Raw genomic sequence first — 17,790 nt, 5'->3', positions numbered from 1 at the left:
TCTAAACGTTGACATCAATTAGTGAAATTCTAAGCGAAAACCTCTCGATGATTGCTCGACTCTGTCGATATGATTCACTAACTTCTTGGGGATGAATCAAACATGGAAATGGTCCATTACATCAGAAAAAACAAGAGATTACATCAGAAATGGCTATGTCAATCGATATACAAACAAAAGCTCATGATAACAATGGTTAACATATTGCTGCAGCACAACAGAATGAAGATCTAGCAAACTGCAAGGATTTAACAATGTTATGAATGAACTGATCCACGAACTAACAAATTCAGAAAAGAAAAAACAGAACAGATGCAAGAAGAAATGATCATTCCCGATCTCTCGATATGAAAGGGGATCAAAGAGCTGAGTTCGGTTTCATTTCCCCAGAAATCTCAGGAAATGGAACTCAAAAGGGAAGATTGAACAAAACGGAGAGAAACGTCACCCCAATGAAGGAAGAAGCAGAAAGAAGAGAACACCTTGGGAAATGTTTCATATGAGTGTCAAATGCATAAGGACATTGATCGAAAGGAATAAAAATAGCTTATGAACAAAAGAGAAAAGAACCCAGAGAGAGAGATAAGGAAGAAGAACAGGAAGTCAAAGGTGAGTTTTTGGTTGTCTCTTCCCTCTTCCTCTTCCTCATAAATCACATAAGACATGCACTCACTCCCCCTTAACTGTGTCAAACATTAAACTTTATATAATAAAAAAAGAGTTTTTATTTGCAAACTCCAACTTCCAAACTTATGTAATTGGATTAGAAATGACAATTTTGAATAGATATTATCTAATTATTTAATGATAATTTTGTAATTTTTAAAAGTTAAGTGTTCGAAATATCCTTTAAGCATTATTAAGTGACATATAAATCTATGGATACTTTAACTTATTTAATTCGATTCATGTTTTAATAATAACATTCAAATGATCTATGAATAAAAACAAATTTTCATATTCAAATAATTAAGAATATACATACACTTGGGCGTGAGCAAAAACTCGACTTACTTGAAAAATCATTTTTTTTCAATTTTGAGTTATTCGAGTCAACTCAAATTATCAATTTGATTTTTGAGTTCGAGTCGAATTGAAATTTGGAAATTTCGAGTTAGTCTTTGATTTCATTATTCCTTCAATCTCCTTCATTTTAAGTCTATTTTTTTACCAAATTTGAAACATATGCTCCTAAACCATCATTGAATATAAATGTACTTTCAATTCCTATTTTTGATAATAAATTTTCTAATTTTTAATTTAGTCTCTCAGTTTTTCATAATTTTCTTATTTTTTCAATTCATCATTTATTTTAAGTCTGTTTTTTTATCAAATTTGAACCACGTGCTCATGTACTACAATATAATATCCATGTAACTTCAATTCTTACTTTTTACTAAAAATATACTCTCTCTTTTTATTTAGTCTCTTAATCTTGCATTTTACTCAATTTAGTTTTTTGACTACAATTATTTACAAATTCTTTATTCCCATCAATTTTTTGACTCCTTTACACTTCCATCAATATTTTACCCTAAAAAAACTTAATTTAAAATATAATATTATGAATATATTTTTATAATTTTAGATTATAATGTAAAAAGAATAATATATATACATATATATATATTATGATTAAAGAGAGTCAAAAAATTGGAACAAATCCTTATCGTAATGCTATAAATATGTATAATAAAATTAATATAGAAATTTGAATAACCCAATTTTTTTTATTCGACTCGAGCAAATTAAACCTAATCCAATATAATTCATTACAAGTGTCACATACATGGGCACAATTTGCTTAATATAAACAATAAAAAGTCAACAACATGGCAGCCTGTCCAAATGAAGAGGAAGATTGACTTGTTGCAAGGTGTGTATGGAAATAAACAAACATAAAATGCAGCTAATGCAGCCGTCTATTAACGTGCAGAGATGGACAGAGAGGCATAGAGTGCAACTCTACTCCTAAAGATTTTAAATTTGTATATATTTAAATTATTTTTTTAGTATTTTCTGTTAATAATTTAACTTCATAATTCTTGAAATTTTATAGTACTATATTCCTAAATTTATAATATAAATTTTAAAATTCGTATTTTTAACATAAAATTTTATGTATGTCCTAAACCTAAATGCAAACCTCATCACTAAATCTTTAGACAGTCATTTTCATTAGTCAGTGAAGGTGGTATAATGACAGAAGATTTACGGTGCTTTCGGCCAATCTAGTAAGCATCCAGCCAAGACCAGGGAATAAATCTGAGAACTGCTTTTCCCATTGTTATTCCATGGGGAAATAGCCGTAATTGACCTACCAGGGGTTAGTATCCAGAAGGCGATATGCACAAGGAAAAAGATACCAAACCCTCAAATAAAAAAATAAAAAAATAAAAGGTAAAAAAGTCACCAGAGATCCCTATACTTTTGAGAAAAATTAATGTGAGAGTCGTATTTTTTTCTCAATGTGACTCTTCAACTATGAAAATAAACCTAATGTGATCATTTGACCAACGGTTTTTGTCGTTTGATTGTTACGATGCTAATGTGACAATTCACAGTACTGGTGTAGTAGTCCATCTACCATGTTTGAGTTAACAATCTAACCCATCTGCTATGTTATCAACCACCATGAATTGCCACACCAACATCTGGACAATCACGTCAGCATCGTAACAATGAACCGAATAAAAATATTTACTAAAAAACTATATTAGAGTTATTTTATGGGTTGAATGGTCATGTTAAGTGAAAAAATAATATAATAACCATATTGATTTTCTTTTCAAAATCACATACACAATTGATATGTTTTTTTCCAAAATAAAGAGAGAGAGAGAGAGAGAGACTGATTTGATTCATACAACATACTTTTCCTTTTGAAGAAGCGTTGCCTCAAAGTAATCAAAGAAATCAAGGGCAATTTCCAGATCACATGTCTTCAAAACTTACTCTTAGCAGCACTGAGGGTTGTAAACTACTTCGACTGGAGTTCCTAAAATTTGAATATTGTTCGAGCTTTAATTGAATTAAATTTGAGTAACTCATGATCCGTTTAGTCTTAATTACAATCGGCACAATGTTCCTCGAGTTAAAAAAACGACTAGAAATAAACAGTTTATTTTAAATAGGAAAGTCAAGAGCTTGAAGAAGATCCTCAAGTTCTTTTGCCTCTTCCCCTCTTAAATCTTAAAAACCAGTCTCACAGTTAATAAATCGAACACTACACCGGCGAAAGACGATAACCAAGGTCGAGAAAGCAACTGTCGAATAATATTATTATTTTTAGACAACTGTCGAAAAAGATTAGATGCATAGTTAAGGTCTAAATAAACAGGGTTCGAATAAATAAGATAATATTTACGTTCATTTGTTTATTTTCAAAAGTGTTCACGTCTAATTCTTGTTTGCTTAAATTTTTAGTATTGTGTTTGTATTTTTTATTTTTGAAAGAGTTTATATTCATTCGTTTAGTGTTCGGGAACATATTCATTAATCATTCGTTTAGGGTCCGAAACAAATTTATTTAATATTCATTTAGCTTTCGGGAACATATTTATTTCCAAGCTAAAAAAACTGTAAAATTAAGCCACTAGTGCCTACACTCTTAATAGTTTAAACTCTAAATTCCACCATGTATCATAGGCCCATGTTCATCCCATTGCATTCATTTAAAGATTAATTAAAATAAAAAAGTAGGGTAAACTACACTAGATACCACCTAACTTTAAATTTTTTATATCGTTCATATCACTAAACATTTAATTCTATTAATTGAAATATTGAACTTTGATTTTTATTTCAATTATATAAGTGAGCTATTAAATTGTTAATAATCATATCATAACTTCATCGTTTCAATGACGTTTCTAGGTCATTGTGCCATTAATCATTTAATAGTTCAGTGATATAATTGAAATGAAAATAAAAATGTAGTATTATAATTGTTAAAATTAAAAGTGAAACAGTATAAATGATATAACGTCTAAAGTTCAATAGTATCCGATGTAATTTACCCTAAAAATATTATTATTTTTATAACCTAATATTTAAAAATAAAAAAAGAGAGACACGCGTATAAGATGACAATTTGTAAACCACCACTGCAAATTGAAAATACAAAGGCCGACACTTTTGACATTTGCTATCCATCGTAAGGCCATTAATCAGACACGTAATATGCATGTTTATTACAACTTTGTAACTTTTTTTTATTAAGAAAAAACTTTATAACACCCAATCATACGTAAAAGATACATCAATCACGCGATCCAGGTCAAGCTTTTCTTATTCCACCATTTCTCCGCGTCTTTCTACTTGTAGGTCTCTTACAGGACAGCCTAATTTATGGTTAAAAAACAACAGTAAATAAATACGATAAACATATTATAAAAATTATAATATTTAAAGTTTAGTTTTTATTTCATTTTAATTCACATGTTCAAAATTTAACTTTAAATTTTTTAAAAAAGATTGAAAATTTAGGTACTAAAACGGGCCAAAACTGATAATTTAGATACTAAACGCATTAAGTTTTTAACGGTGAGATATCAAAATAAAAAAAAAAACTAAATTTTAAGTATGGGTTTGAAAAAATTAAAATTTTAATACTAAAACAAGCTAAAACTAATAGTTTATGTATTAAATGTGTAGTTTATCTTATAAATTAGTTAAGTTTATGTATAAGATATTTAATCAATTATACTTTACTGAGTGCACTTTGGATGAAGTGCAGAGCATGCATGCAGGTTGCTTGGCTTTACGGGCTGCTAATCCCATAGACATAAACAATGATAATGTCAGCGACTGAATCTAGAGTTCTAGAATTTTGTAACGGAATGTGTATGGATACGTTTTTTTATATTTATTAATTTGATTTGAATTTAATTATTATTATTTTATTATTTTGAGTAACTATAATGTAGCATCTGTTCCAAGATAAATTCTCAAACTTTTAATATTGAATGCTCACAACCCTAACATATATGTGTCGTAACTGTCTTTCGGGTTGGGCCCCGAAATTGGGTTTCGACTTGAAAAATATGGATTGGAGTCGCCACCGACCATTTTAAAACGAACTTAGGTGGGTCGGACACCATCTTTCCTGATCTGCGTTGTACCAGAAACGTGTCGGGTTCGAGAGTCGGTTACGGTTAAGGAAGGATTAGCACCCTTGTACCGCCCTTTCGGTACCAATTAATTCTCCGATTGTTTTAATAGTGAAAATTAAAATTAAAATTATAATTTAAAATATTCGATTCAAATTACTTACTGTTGATGGGTTGAAAGTACTACTAAAAAAGGTTAAAAATATGTTAGATGGTATAATAAAAGAAATATTAAATGAAAATTAATTAAATAAATAAAACAAATAAATCAAAGAAGGAGAATGTAATGCAGCAGTAACTCATCCACTAAACATCTATTAAGTCCATGAATTTCCTTGTAATCCCAAAAATGTGTATAACATTTTATCCAGTGGATTTCTTGTTGGTCACCACATGTCCAAATTGCCAAACAGAGAAAACACCTATTCTTCTACCGAGAGATCCACGCGTCAGATGCTTTAAGATCCAGCAATTTTAAGTACTCAATTGTTCTATCAAGTATTAATATCATTTTAGACCTACCATGCATATAAAATAATAAGAAGCAAAACATACCTACGAAGCATTCAAACCAATAGATGTTCTCAATTGCATCCTTGAATTGTTTGATCATTGCTTCATCAAGTTCCAGTTGACAAATGACACCTTTGTCCACATCCTTTTGGAATGTTCATGGAAATGTTGCATTATCTGAGCTAACAACGGTGCTCTCTACATGTTTGATTTTACGCCTCAAAGAGTTTCATTTGTTGTTACTGCCACAACCTTCCCTTGAAAGAGTCTCTAGAGCGACCATGTTGCTATCTATCTCTTGTCGAAGCGACAATGTCCTCAGCTCCAACTTCTTTCTCTTTTCCTTGGCTTTATCCTTAAATGTCGAGTGAGTCGAAGCCAAACCAACAACGCACAGTCCATTCGGATGTCGATAAACCTACTGGTAGTTCCCTGGTTTCTTTTGGCTTAACTTTCTGAACTCAATCGTCAGGGACAATCTCGGCAGTAGCAACATGAAGGCGAAGAACTTTCGATAACGTTCAAACCCATTTAGTCTTTGTTGAAGTAATAGCCGATGGCTTCACCGCTTTCATCTCAACTTCTCCAATGATAAATGTTCATCACAAACGAGATGCGGAGAATCTAAACGAGGCGGGTACAAGAATAATTGTGGAGTTGGATGCTAAAGGGGTGGGTCGACACCTTGAACGTTGAACCGCCTGAGAAGCAAGCTGGAAATGTACTTGCAACTATACTGCAAGAGAATGTCAAACGCAAAACGGCCGCCACTTTTTAGTACGATTATTTAGAATCTTTGGAGGCGTCGGGATTTCCGCATCTTTGAGCTATATCCCCCCTCCCCCGTCAATCTCAAGTTTTCTTTAAATAAATAGCAAGGCCCCTTATCTGATGAAGCTCTCCACTTTCCTTTTGAGAGGAAAAAAAAGTAAGAAAACGTGCGAAGTGGGTGATCAAAGTGAGAGTAGTGGAGGTTGTTGGGTGTTTGAGTGGGTGAGGTAATGGTAGATAGTGGGGCTTGCAAAAAAATAAAATTAAAAATATTAATAATAATAATAATAATTAATAATAACAATAAATAATGTATATATATATAAGTCCGGTCAAAAACGGGTGTCTACAGCTGCCCATCTTTGCACATTTTTATGTTTATAAGAATAGGGCAAAGAAGAAAAAGACAACAAGTTTTTGTCCGGTTCTCTTTGATTTGAGACTTAATAGTGTTTGTTGTGACACAGATGACTCCTTCGTCGTGAAGTTGAGCCTGAGAAATGGATATCCTTCGTCGTGAAGTTGAAATCTAATGTAAGTTGCGCTATTATGAGGTCAATATCTTTCGACGTGAAATTGAAATTGGAACTGAAATTGAGAAGTTGTTTATTGACAACCAGCGGTCCCTTCGTCGTGAAGTTGAACTTGCGTTGTCTGGAGTCCAATATCCTTCGTTGTGAAGTTAAAATTGGCTCTGAAATTGAGAAGTTGTTTATTGACAACCAGCGGTCCCTTCGTCGTGAAGTTGAACTTACGTTGTCTGGAGTCCAATATTCTTCGTTGTGAAGTTGAAATTGGCTCTGAAATTGAGAAGTTGTTTATTGACAACCAGCGGTCCCTTCATCGTGAAGTTGAACTTACGTTGTCTGGAGTCCAATATCCTTCGTTGTGAAGTTGAAATTGGCTCTGAAATTGAGAAGTTGTTTGTTGACAACCAGCGGTCCCTTCGTCATGAAGTTGAACTTGCGTTGTCTCGAGTCCAATATCCTTCGTTGTGAAGTTGAAATTGGCTCTGAAATTGAGAAGTTGTTTGTTGACAACCAGCGGTCCCTTCGTTGTGAAGTTGAACTTACGTTGTCTGGAGTCCAATATCCTTCGCTGTGAAGTTGAAATTGGCTCCGAAATTGGGAAATTGTTTGTTGACAACCAGCGGTCCCTTCGTCGTGAAGTTGAACTTGCATTGTCTCGAGTCCAATATCCTTCGTTGTGAAGTTGAAATTGGCTCTGAAATTGAGAAGTTGTTTGTTGACAATCAGCGGTCCCTTCGTCATGAAGTTGAACTTGCGTTGTCTCGAGTCCAATATCCTTCGTTGTGAAGTTGAAATTGGCTCTGAAATTGAGAAGTTGTTTGTTGACAACCAGCGATCCCTTCGTCATGAAGTTGAACTTGCGTTGTCTCGAGTCCAATATCCTTCGTTGTGAAGTTGAAATTGTCTCCGAAATTGGGAAATTGTTTGTTGATAACCAGCGGTCCCTTCGTCGTGAAGTTGAACTTGCGTTGTCTCGAGTCCAATATCCTTCTTTGTGAAGTTGAAATTGGCTCTGAAATTGAGAAGTTGTTTGTTGACAATCAACGGTCCCTTCGTCATGAAGTTGAACTTGCGTTGTCTCGAGTCCAATATCCTTCGTTGTGAAGTTGAAATTGGCTCTGAAATTGAGAAGTTGTTTGTTGACAACCAGCGGTCCCTTCGTTGTGAAGTTGAACTTACGTTGTGTGGAGTCCAATATCCTTCGCTGTGAAGTTGAAATTGGCTCTGAAATTGGGAAATTGTTTGTTGACAACCAGCAGTCCCTTCGTCGTGAAGTTGAACTTGCGTTGTCTCGAGTCCAATATCCTTTGCTGTGAAGTTGAAATTGGCTCTGAAATTGGGAAGTTGTTTGTTGACAACCAGCGGTCCCTTCGTTGTGAAGTTGAACTTACGTTGTCTGGAGTCCATCTTGAGGCCGTTAGTTCGGAATTTGAATCGAAATGTGGCTCATTGTTGTAGCCCGCTTCAGTTTTCTTCTCGGTTTATAGATCTTTGTTCCAAAAATTCAACTTGAAAGTAATTCTTTAACTCCAAGCTGTGGTTGACAGGCCCTTGAGATGAATGAAATCGAACTCGAAAGGTCTTCGTTGACAGATAGCTTTTCTTGACTTAAGCAATGTTGTCGGGAAACGTTTTTTTTGTTACTGAGGCACGGTTAACCTGGGTCTTCTTCTCGTCTTGAAAAATCTCGATTGCAACCGGACAGTAGTGAATGATGTGTCATCGAGCTGAATAGAATCGAACTCGACAATCTTATTGACAGATAGCCCTTCTTGCCTTGAGTTATGCTGTAAATGATGTGCCCTCGAAGCTGAGTGTAATCGAAATCAAGGGTTTGGTGTTTCAAGAGAAACTGTCTCAAGAGAGACACCAATTTGTTTCAAGGGAAACTGTCTCAAGGGAGACGAATTTTGTTTCAAGGGAAACTGTCTCAAGAGAGACAAAATATGTTTCAAGGGAAACTGTCTCAATAGAGACGAAATTTCTTTCAAGGGAAACTGTCTCAAGGGAGACGAAATTTGTCTCAAGGGAAACAATCTCAAAGGTTTTTGTTGACAGATAACTCTTCTAGCCTTGAGTTATGCTGTAAATGATGTGCCCTCGAAGCTGAGTGTAATCGAAATCAAGGGTTTGGTGTTTCAAGAGAAACTGTCTCAAGAGAGACACCAATTTGTTTCAAGGGAAACTGTCTCAAGGGAGACGAATTTTGTTTCAAGGGAAACTGTCTCAAGAGAGACAAAATATGTTTCAAGGGAAACTGTCTCAAGAGAGACGAAATTTCTTTCAAGGGAAACTGTCTCAAGGGAGACGAAAATTGTCTCAAGGGAGACGAAAATTGTCTCAAGGGAAACAATCTCAAAGGTTTTTGTTGACAGATAACTCTTCTAGCCTTGAGTTATGCTGTAAATGATGTGCCCTCGGAGATGAGTATAATCGAACCCGAAGGTCTTTGGCAGATAGCCCTTCTCGACTTAAGCTATGCTGCAAATGATGTGCCTTGGAGCTGAGCGTAGTCGAACTCAAAGGTCTTTGGTTGGCAGATAACCCTTCTCGACTTAAGTTATGCTGCAAATGATGTGCCCTCGAAGCTGAGTGTAATCGAAGGTCTTTGTGGCAGATAGCCCTTCTGGCCTTGAGCTAAGCTGCAAATAGTTTGTTTTAAAAAAATGGCTTCCCTTAACGGGTCGAAGCCGGTCATGATTCTTCAGGTGGTTCATTTGAACGAGTCTGATCAAAATGAAACGATATTTGAATGACTCCCTTTGACGGAAAAAGCTCTCTGATAAATTCTGACAGCCAGATATTTTCCGTTGTAGAATTGAAATCTGGCTTGGAGACGTTAACTGGAAACATGTTGCTCATTGTTGAGTTGAACTGAACTGAATTTGATCTGAATTGGTTCTCGAACCTATCTGAAATTGGTTCTGAGATATCAAGTCGGTTGAGGTGTAGCTCCTTACTGCCGAGTTAAGCAACCACTATCCTTCTTTGAAGGCGCTTGAGAATCGAGTATCTTTCATTCTGAAGTCAAAACTTGACTCTAAAAGCTGTAAAAACGTGTATGCTAAAATGATAAATGTGATGCACCTAAGTATGTTTAAGATGCATGCAATATGAATTATGTGTTATCTTCTGGGTGGAGTCTCGTGCTTTATCTGTCAATCAGGTCCTTGGAATGGATCGTGCCCCATTTGCTTCCCGAGCTTTGGCTTTACAGACCTTTCATATCTGAGACTGTTCTGCTTGAAAATGTTTTTCTCTTTTTCTTGTTTTAGGAGAGAGACATGATGAAATTGTTGTAAAATATTGTTCACAATTGAATCAAATTGTAAATGTGAGTTCAAAAAATATCAAAGGAATCAAGAGCTCTTTTAATGCTTTCAGAGTTATAAATCTTTGACAAATGTTCAAATGGATGAGTTGGCTTTAGGTTGGCCTCCTTTCTAAGGTTTTGGTAACCCAAAATGTCATTTTTTTTAAAATATCGAAATATGCTTTGGCATTTCATTTGGGTGCGGACAAAATGACGCAACTAGAATGACCAATTACTAGAGATTTTATTTCGGTTCTCTGAAATCTTCCATTTGTTCAAGCTTTGTAGGCTCCTCCAACAAAGGCAGTGCAATAAATATCGGTCTAAAAATGAAATTCTTGAGTGCTCGTGTGTAGTCGACTATAACAGATGTTCCTTAACTCCCTTAGTCCAACATTACCGAAAATTTCTTGCTCAGATAAATTTGATTTAATTTTTCGTTATCCGGCAAGCTGGATCCATAAAGCCGGGGCGTTTAACCAATTGCTTTAGAGGGACCACTTAACATTATAATCAATTTCATCAAGTTCACTGAAGGGTTCATTTCATCACAGAGTCTTCAGCCTGACAAGAGCAGTGGAGCAAACACCGAATTGCCAAGTGTCCGAGCAATGTCATGGTTTGAACGTAATCTACTCATAAGACCAGGGCTTTCAAGTTTCCTCTATAACCAATTGCCTTAGTGGAATAGCTCAGCTTTAAGGATTTAATTTCTTAAGATTGTCAAGAAGAACCTGTTATAGCTTAGGTGTTTGTTGAAAGTCAAAAATTTCCTCTTTAGAGTTCAATTTTCAAGCAACTGACCTAAACTAGATTCACATACTCGACTCTTTCATTTGTAAAGATCATCATCGTCATTGAACATCTTAAATAAAAAACATAGTAATTGTCATATGCAAATGATGTCCCATGTTGTCCGTACCTTATGAAAGGAAAATGTTGTATTAGTTAATTGTAAGAGCAGGGTACGGTGTTTGAGGGTATATTTTGGGTAAGGTCAAGGTCCTTGTTTTAAAACATGTTACTTTGTCAAAGATCCGTAACTTTGAACCATTCACAGAGTTTCTTAATTCAAATGATATTCAAAGAATTGCAAGTTTGCAAATGTGATCCATTGCTTAACATCTTTAAAGTAACATAAATTTATTTAAAAGTCCTTATAAAAACTTGAGAAAAAAATGAAAAAACAAATTCAAACAAAATGTCTCAAATGATGAAATGGTCTTCCTCACTTGGATGCCCCCAAGTTGTTGAAGTCGATCCGATTCTTGTTACATATTTTCTGTATGATTCTCTTGATTGTGGAGTAATTCTCGATAGTGTGCCCTGGGACTCCGCTGCAATGAGCGTTCTCATCATACTACCTGGGGTATGGGGCTTCATGGATTTCTCTGGATATGGTGACACCACATGTGCGTCGAACAACTGTTGGTAAAGCTCCTTATATGTCATAGGGTCGAAGTGTTCTCATTTTTTGATGAATCATGTGAAGATAGTTAATGTGAATGTAAAGAAATGAACAAAATGCAAAATGTTTAAATGCATGAAGCATGAAATGTCCGAGGCATTGATCCGAAAAATGTGCCTATTATTCTGAATAATCCTTATTAGGGACAAAAATGTTACGTCTGAAGAGACAAAAAACTTTTTGATGGTATAGATCCCGCACAGCCTCTGGCAAGTTGATTCGTCTTCCGCTTCTTCACCGGTTGAATATCCTGTCGAACCGTTCCAGCTCCTTTGGCTAAACTTGTGCGGGTGACGAGTTGCTTGCCCCAAAAAAGGTCTTGAATGACTGCATCTCCGGCCTTCACTCTATGCCGAGCTCGTTCCAAACGAAAGTGTCTTTGGAGCCTTCCATCCGAAGTTTGTCGACTTGTTTTTGGAATTCATCAATAATGGTCTCTAGCTTGGCTAGGGTTTCACCATCTTATTCTCGTAATTTTCGAAAGGATTCTCCGGGTCAATAACCATTTCCTCGTCTTGCCCCTGCAACCTTTGCCTCTAAGTATTCTTTAATCCCGGTTGGACTTCTGAGCTTTTTATCTCGTTGTATTATAACCCCTTTGTCCATTAATGTAGACTATTTACGTTTAACAAACACATTTTTGGTGGATCAACACCTCGTTTTAATGATGCGAATGATCAAAAAAAATGCAAAAAAACAGAAAATGAAAGGAGAAAAAAAAGTTAGTGAGATAAGGATAATAAAAAAATGAAAATGAAAATGAAAAGTCCTACCCCACATGATATCTACCCCACATGCTTATTATTCCTACCCGGACATGATCTCTATCCCGCATGTTGATTTTGAACAAGTCCTAACCGCATAAATTTCTAGTTCACATGCTTTGAACAGAAAGTAAAGCAGGAAATAATTCCAGCATCCTAGGGTTTGAAATGAGGTTTTGGGGTGGGCTCTAACTCCTTCAAAGTCTCCCAGTTTAGGTTCTAAAACACGGTACCCGAGTTCTCCTTGCTGGTGCCCCCTTGGGCTTACCAGACCCTTAGTCCTAAACCCATCACAGGCTTGTGTAGACTAAGTTAAACTCGAGAGGAAACATTCCCTTATGCCCACACGGTGAATAAATTCACACGAAGACATAAGGTATATGAATCCCGAAGGCTACTTGCTAGGCATATGCGGTGAATAAATTCACACGAATGCGTCGCTTTCACCCCCACTTAAAACGGGTTTGGAGCTCGGGTTTAGAGCTTAGAGATGATAATTTTGAAAAAAATCTGAAATCATTAAAAAACATCAGTACAACTATTTATTTGAAACAAAATAATCAAAGATAAATAATTGGAATCGAATAAATAAATTAAAATTAAAATTTAACATTTTCACATAAAAAAAAAACAACCAAAAATTAATTTCGGCCTGACTCACTTACCTGGTCCCCAGCGGAGTCGCCAAGCTGTCGCAACCGTCTTTCGGGTTGGGTCCCGAAATTGGGCATCGACTTGAAAAAATGTGGATTGGAGTCGCCACCGACCATTTTAAAACGAACTTAGGTGGGTCGGACACCATCTTTCCTGATCTGCGTTGTACTAGAAACGTGTCGGGTTCGGGAGTCGGTTACGGTTAAGGAAGGATTAACACCCTTGTACCGCCCTTTCGGTACCAATTAATTCGCCGGTTGTTTTAATAGTGAAAATTAAAATTATAATTATAATTTAAAATATTCGATTCAAATTACTTACTGTTGATGGGTTGAAAGTACTACTAAAAAAGGTTAAAAATATGTTAGATGGTATAATAAAAGAAATATTAAATGAAAATTAATTAAATAAATAAAACAAATAAATCAAAGAAGGAGAATGTAATGCAGCAGTAACTCATCCACTAAACATCTATTAAGTCCATGAATTTCCTTGTAATCCCAAAAATGTGTATAACATTTTATCCAGTGGATTTCTTGTTGGTCACCACATGTCCAAATTGCCAAACAGAGAAAACACCTATTCTTCTACCGAGAGATCCACGCGTCAGATGCTTTAAGATCCAGCAATTTTAAGTACTCAATTGTTCTATCAAGTATTAATATCATTTTAGACCTACCATGCATGTAAAATAATAAGAAGCAAAACATACCTACGAAGCATTCAAACCAATAGATGTTCTCAATTGCATCCTTGAATTGTTTGATCATTGCTTCATCAAGTTCCAGTTGACAAATGACACCTTTGTCCACATCCTTTTTGGAATGTTCATGGAAATGTTGCATTATCTGAGCTAACAACGGTGCTCTCTACATGTTTGATTTTACGCCTCAAAGAGTTTCATTTGTTGTTACTGCCATAACCTTCCCTTGAAAGAGTCTCTAGAGCGACCATGTTGCTATCTATCTCTTGTCGAAGCGACAATGTCCTCAGCTCCAACTTCTTTCTCTTTTCCTTGGCTTTATCCTTAAATGTCGAGTGAGTCGAAGCCAAACCAACAACGCACAGTCCATTCGGATGTCGATAAACCTACTGGTCGTTCCCTGGTTTCTTTTGGCTTAACTTTCTGAACTCAATCGTCAGGGACAATCTCGGCAGTAGCAACATGAAGGCGAAGAACTTTCGATAACGTTCAAACCCATTTAGTCTTTGTTGAAGTAATAGCCGATGGCTTCACCGCTTTCATCTCAACTTTTCCAATGATAAATGTTCATCACAAACGAGATGCGGAGAATCTAAACGAGGCGGGTACAAGAATAATTGTGGAGTTGGATGCTAAAGGGGTGGGTCGACACCTTGAACGTTGAACCGCCTGAGAAGCAAGCTGGAAATGTACTTGCAACTATACTGCAAGAGAATGTCAAACGCAAAACGGCCGCCACTTTTTAGTACGATTATTTAGAATCTTTGGAGGCGTCGGGATTTCCGCATCTTTGAGCTATATCCCCCCTCCCCCGTCAATCTCAAGTTTTCTTTAAATAAATAGCAAGGCCCCTTATCTGATGAAGCTCTCCACTTTCCTTTTGAGAGGAAAAAAAAGTAAGAAAACGTGCGAAGTGGGTGATCAAAGTGAGAGTAGTGGAGGTTGTTGGGTGTTTGAGTGGGTGAGGTAATGGTAGATAGTGGGGCTTGCAAAAAAAATAAAATTAAAAATATTAATAATAATAACAATAAATAATGTATATATATATAAGTCCGGTCAAAAACGGGTGTCTACAATATGGTACTCGAATTAAAGTCCTGAAAAAATTATTTTGAGTTTATTTAATTCATACTCAATTATTTAAATAATGAGAGGAAACAAGAGGTTGATCAAACTTGATATATATGATTGCAACATTGTTACAAAACATTAGTTTAAGATTGAATTAGGTCAAGTAAGTTATCCTGGAACAACCGCCTGAACCATAAGAAATGAATGCTCTCGGAGGGATGGAACGGGTCGAAGAACACATGACTTTTTCTGTCGGCGCAAGGAACACTGCTCGGGAGGCACGTACGCGATTGATCCCCCGCTACATCGATGCAACACGAATCATTTATGTTCGTGAATCCTACATTCAGCGACATAGGTATAGTTTTATATTGAAGATTAAATTTATTGAACTTTAACGGGAGGAAATAAATTATTGTTTGGGCATGCATGCATTGCTTACCGTATGTTGCGGGCTGAGCAAGAACGTCTTCAAACAATTTGTACATGTCAAACAGCACGAATGTGGATCCTTTCAAGGACTTGTTGAGTTTTCTCAGAATCTTATGGAGGCGTCCATTGAATAAAGCTGCTCTTTCATTCATATCTTCCAAAAATGAAGTGTCGTTCGTTTTTTGGTGAAGATTTACAGGCTGACAGCCGAATGGAAATGCGTTGTTCACAACGAATTTCCTTGCTCCTAGCTCATACATAGCCTGCATGAGAATCAAACATCGATCTTCGGAACTTAATCGAGGAAATTTTAAGAGAGTGATTTACCTCTAATCGACTGTATAACTCGTTCGATAAGAGCAGAGTGTATTTCTTCACGGAAAATAACTCTTCGTGTAACTTTCCTAATTCCCGGTACAAGGCAAGGTCATTGCCCCCTATATGGACGAAGAACAATGAACTAGACATGTAGGAATCGAAACTTTCGAGGCTATGGAATTGACCCTTCAAGTTCGAAACTGTGTGATTGAACAATTGTATCTGTTCATCGAAGCTCAAAACATGTCCCTGATGGAGCATTCAAATGAAAACGTCAATTAAACATGTACAGAAAAGGTGAATCTTGATGCCAAATGGAACAGAAAACTCACAAATATCGGTGCTAGAGACGAAGGCAAAGGCAATATCCCACCAGAAGAGGAACCATAATTTAAACCGGTAGTGATCTTCCTCTGGGATCCAGATAATCCCATAACAGGAGGAGGAAACGGCAAACCAACAACTTGAGCTGCAGGTAAAAAGAAATTAGATTAAAAAACAAGCATGGAAACACAGAAGATGTATAGCTAGCCGGTTCGTACCGATGAAATCGACGACGGTTCTTCCGTTAGTGGGACGTCCGGTCGCGACGCCTCCGAAATCGATTCCGTAGGGTGCGTAGTTGGCTTTGGATGTTGTGTCCAGATAGTTATTGTTACCGGCATCGATAAATGAATCTCCGAAGACATAAAGAGCTGGTAGATTGATTGAACGATAGTCTAAACCCAGATATCTGCAGATTTCAGCCTGTGGGATGTTGAATGGCGGTACTGGCAACGGTGGTAGACGCTTGGAATCAGTATGAAATGAACCCAGGGGAAGAAGAAACAGGGCAAGAAAACAAAGAGAAACATAATTCATTGTATCCTTGAAGGAGAGGAGAAGAAGATACTTGTAATGTAGGGTGCTGTGTTGTGTTTCTCCATTGCATAACTCACGTTGTTTATATACACGTTCCTAGAGATGATAACATCCGTGAAGGGTAAAATACACTCCAGTTCACTTAATTATGAACTCGGTAATAAATCGTTCACTTTTTTTCTAAACATTATATCGTTCATATCACTAAACTTTTAATTTTATTAATTATAATATTAAAATTTGATTTTTATTTCAATTATACAAGTGAGCTATTAAATTGTTAATAATCATATCATAACTACATCGTTTCAGTGACGTTTCTAGGTCATTGTGCCATTTATTATTTAATAGTTCAGTGATATAATTGAAATAAAAATAAAAAATTTAATATTATAGTTAGTAAAATTAAAAGTTAAACAGTATAGATGATACAACGTCTAAAGTTTAATAGTATCCGATGTAATTTACCCTAAAAATATTATTATTTTTATAACCTAATATTTAAAAATAAAAAAGAGAGACACGCGTATAAGATGACAATTTGTAAACCACCACTGCAAATTGAAAATACAAAGGCCGACACTTTTGACATTTGCTCCATCGTAAGGCCATTAATCAGACACGTAATATGCATGTTTCTTACAACTTTGTAATTTTTTTTTATTAAGAAAAAACCTTATAACACCCAATCATACGTAAAAGATACATCAATCACGCGATCCAGGTCAAGCTTTTCTTATTCCACCATTTCTCCGCGTCTTTCCACTTGTAGGTCTCTTATAGGACAGCCTAATTTATGGCTAAAAAACAACAGTAAATAAATACGATAAACATATTATAAAAATTATAATATTTTAAGTTGAGTAAAATTTAAAATTTATTTTTTTAATATTTTTATTCAATCGAAAATATTATGAAAAACATAATATTTTCTTTTGTTATCAATCGAATATGTTATTAAAAATGTTTTCAACTGAAAGAAAAAATCTTGACATTTTAAGTTACGTACAACCTAAAATGTTATGATTTTTATAATATTTTTCGTGCGCCTTTCTTTAGTCTTAAATTAAGTTGTCTCTCTTTAGGCTTCCCTTTCTTATACAAATAATATCATATTAATACTAATTTAATGATTAAATTATAACAAAATATAATAATACACAATCTATTTAATTTAATTTAATTAATATTATTATTAATAGAATATAAAAAACATAAAATTACATAGATTTAAAATATAATATTTTCTATAATAAAAAATATTTTTTTAATTACCTATGT

General features: G+C 35.3%; 1 protein-coding gene across 1 annotated transcript; it reads right to left on the bottom strand.

Moving 5' to 3' along the window:
- Nucleotides 1–14,908: 14,908 nt before the first annotated feature.
- Nucleotides 14,909–16,552, bottom strand: LOC120177957 (GDSL esterase/lipase 7-like). Its single transcript, XM_039183934.1, has 5 exons — nucleotides 16,191–16,552; nucleotides 15,981–16,117; nucleotides 15,658–15,897; nucleotides 15,341–15,593; nucleotides 14,909–15,238 (listed from the first exon to the last, which is right to left on the bottom strand). The coding sequence occupies exons 1-5, from the start codon at nucleotides 16,507–16,509 to the stop codon at nucleotides 15,042–15,044; spliced, it is 1,146 nt and encodes a 381-aa protein (XP_039039865.1). The 5' UTR covers nucleotides 16,510–16,552; the 3' UTR covers nucleotides 14,909–15,041.
- Nucleotides 16,553–17,790: the final 1,238 nt, after the last annotated feature.

Source organism: Hibiscus syriacus, unplaced genomic scaffold (assembly GCF_006381635.1).
Source record: "Hibiscus syriacus cultivar Baekdansim isolate YM2019G1 unplaced genomic scaffold, ASM638163v2 tig00112343_pilon, whole genome shotgun sequence".
Classification (NCBI taxonomy): Eukaryota; Viridiplantae; Streptophyta; class Magnoliopsida; order Malvales; family Malvaceae; genus Hibiscus; species Hibiscus syriacus.
Note: the sequence above shows the minus strand (reverse complement) of the source record. Positions and strands in the feature narration are given on the sequence as shown.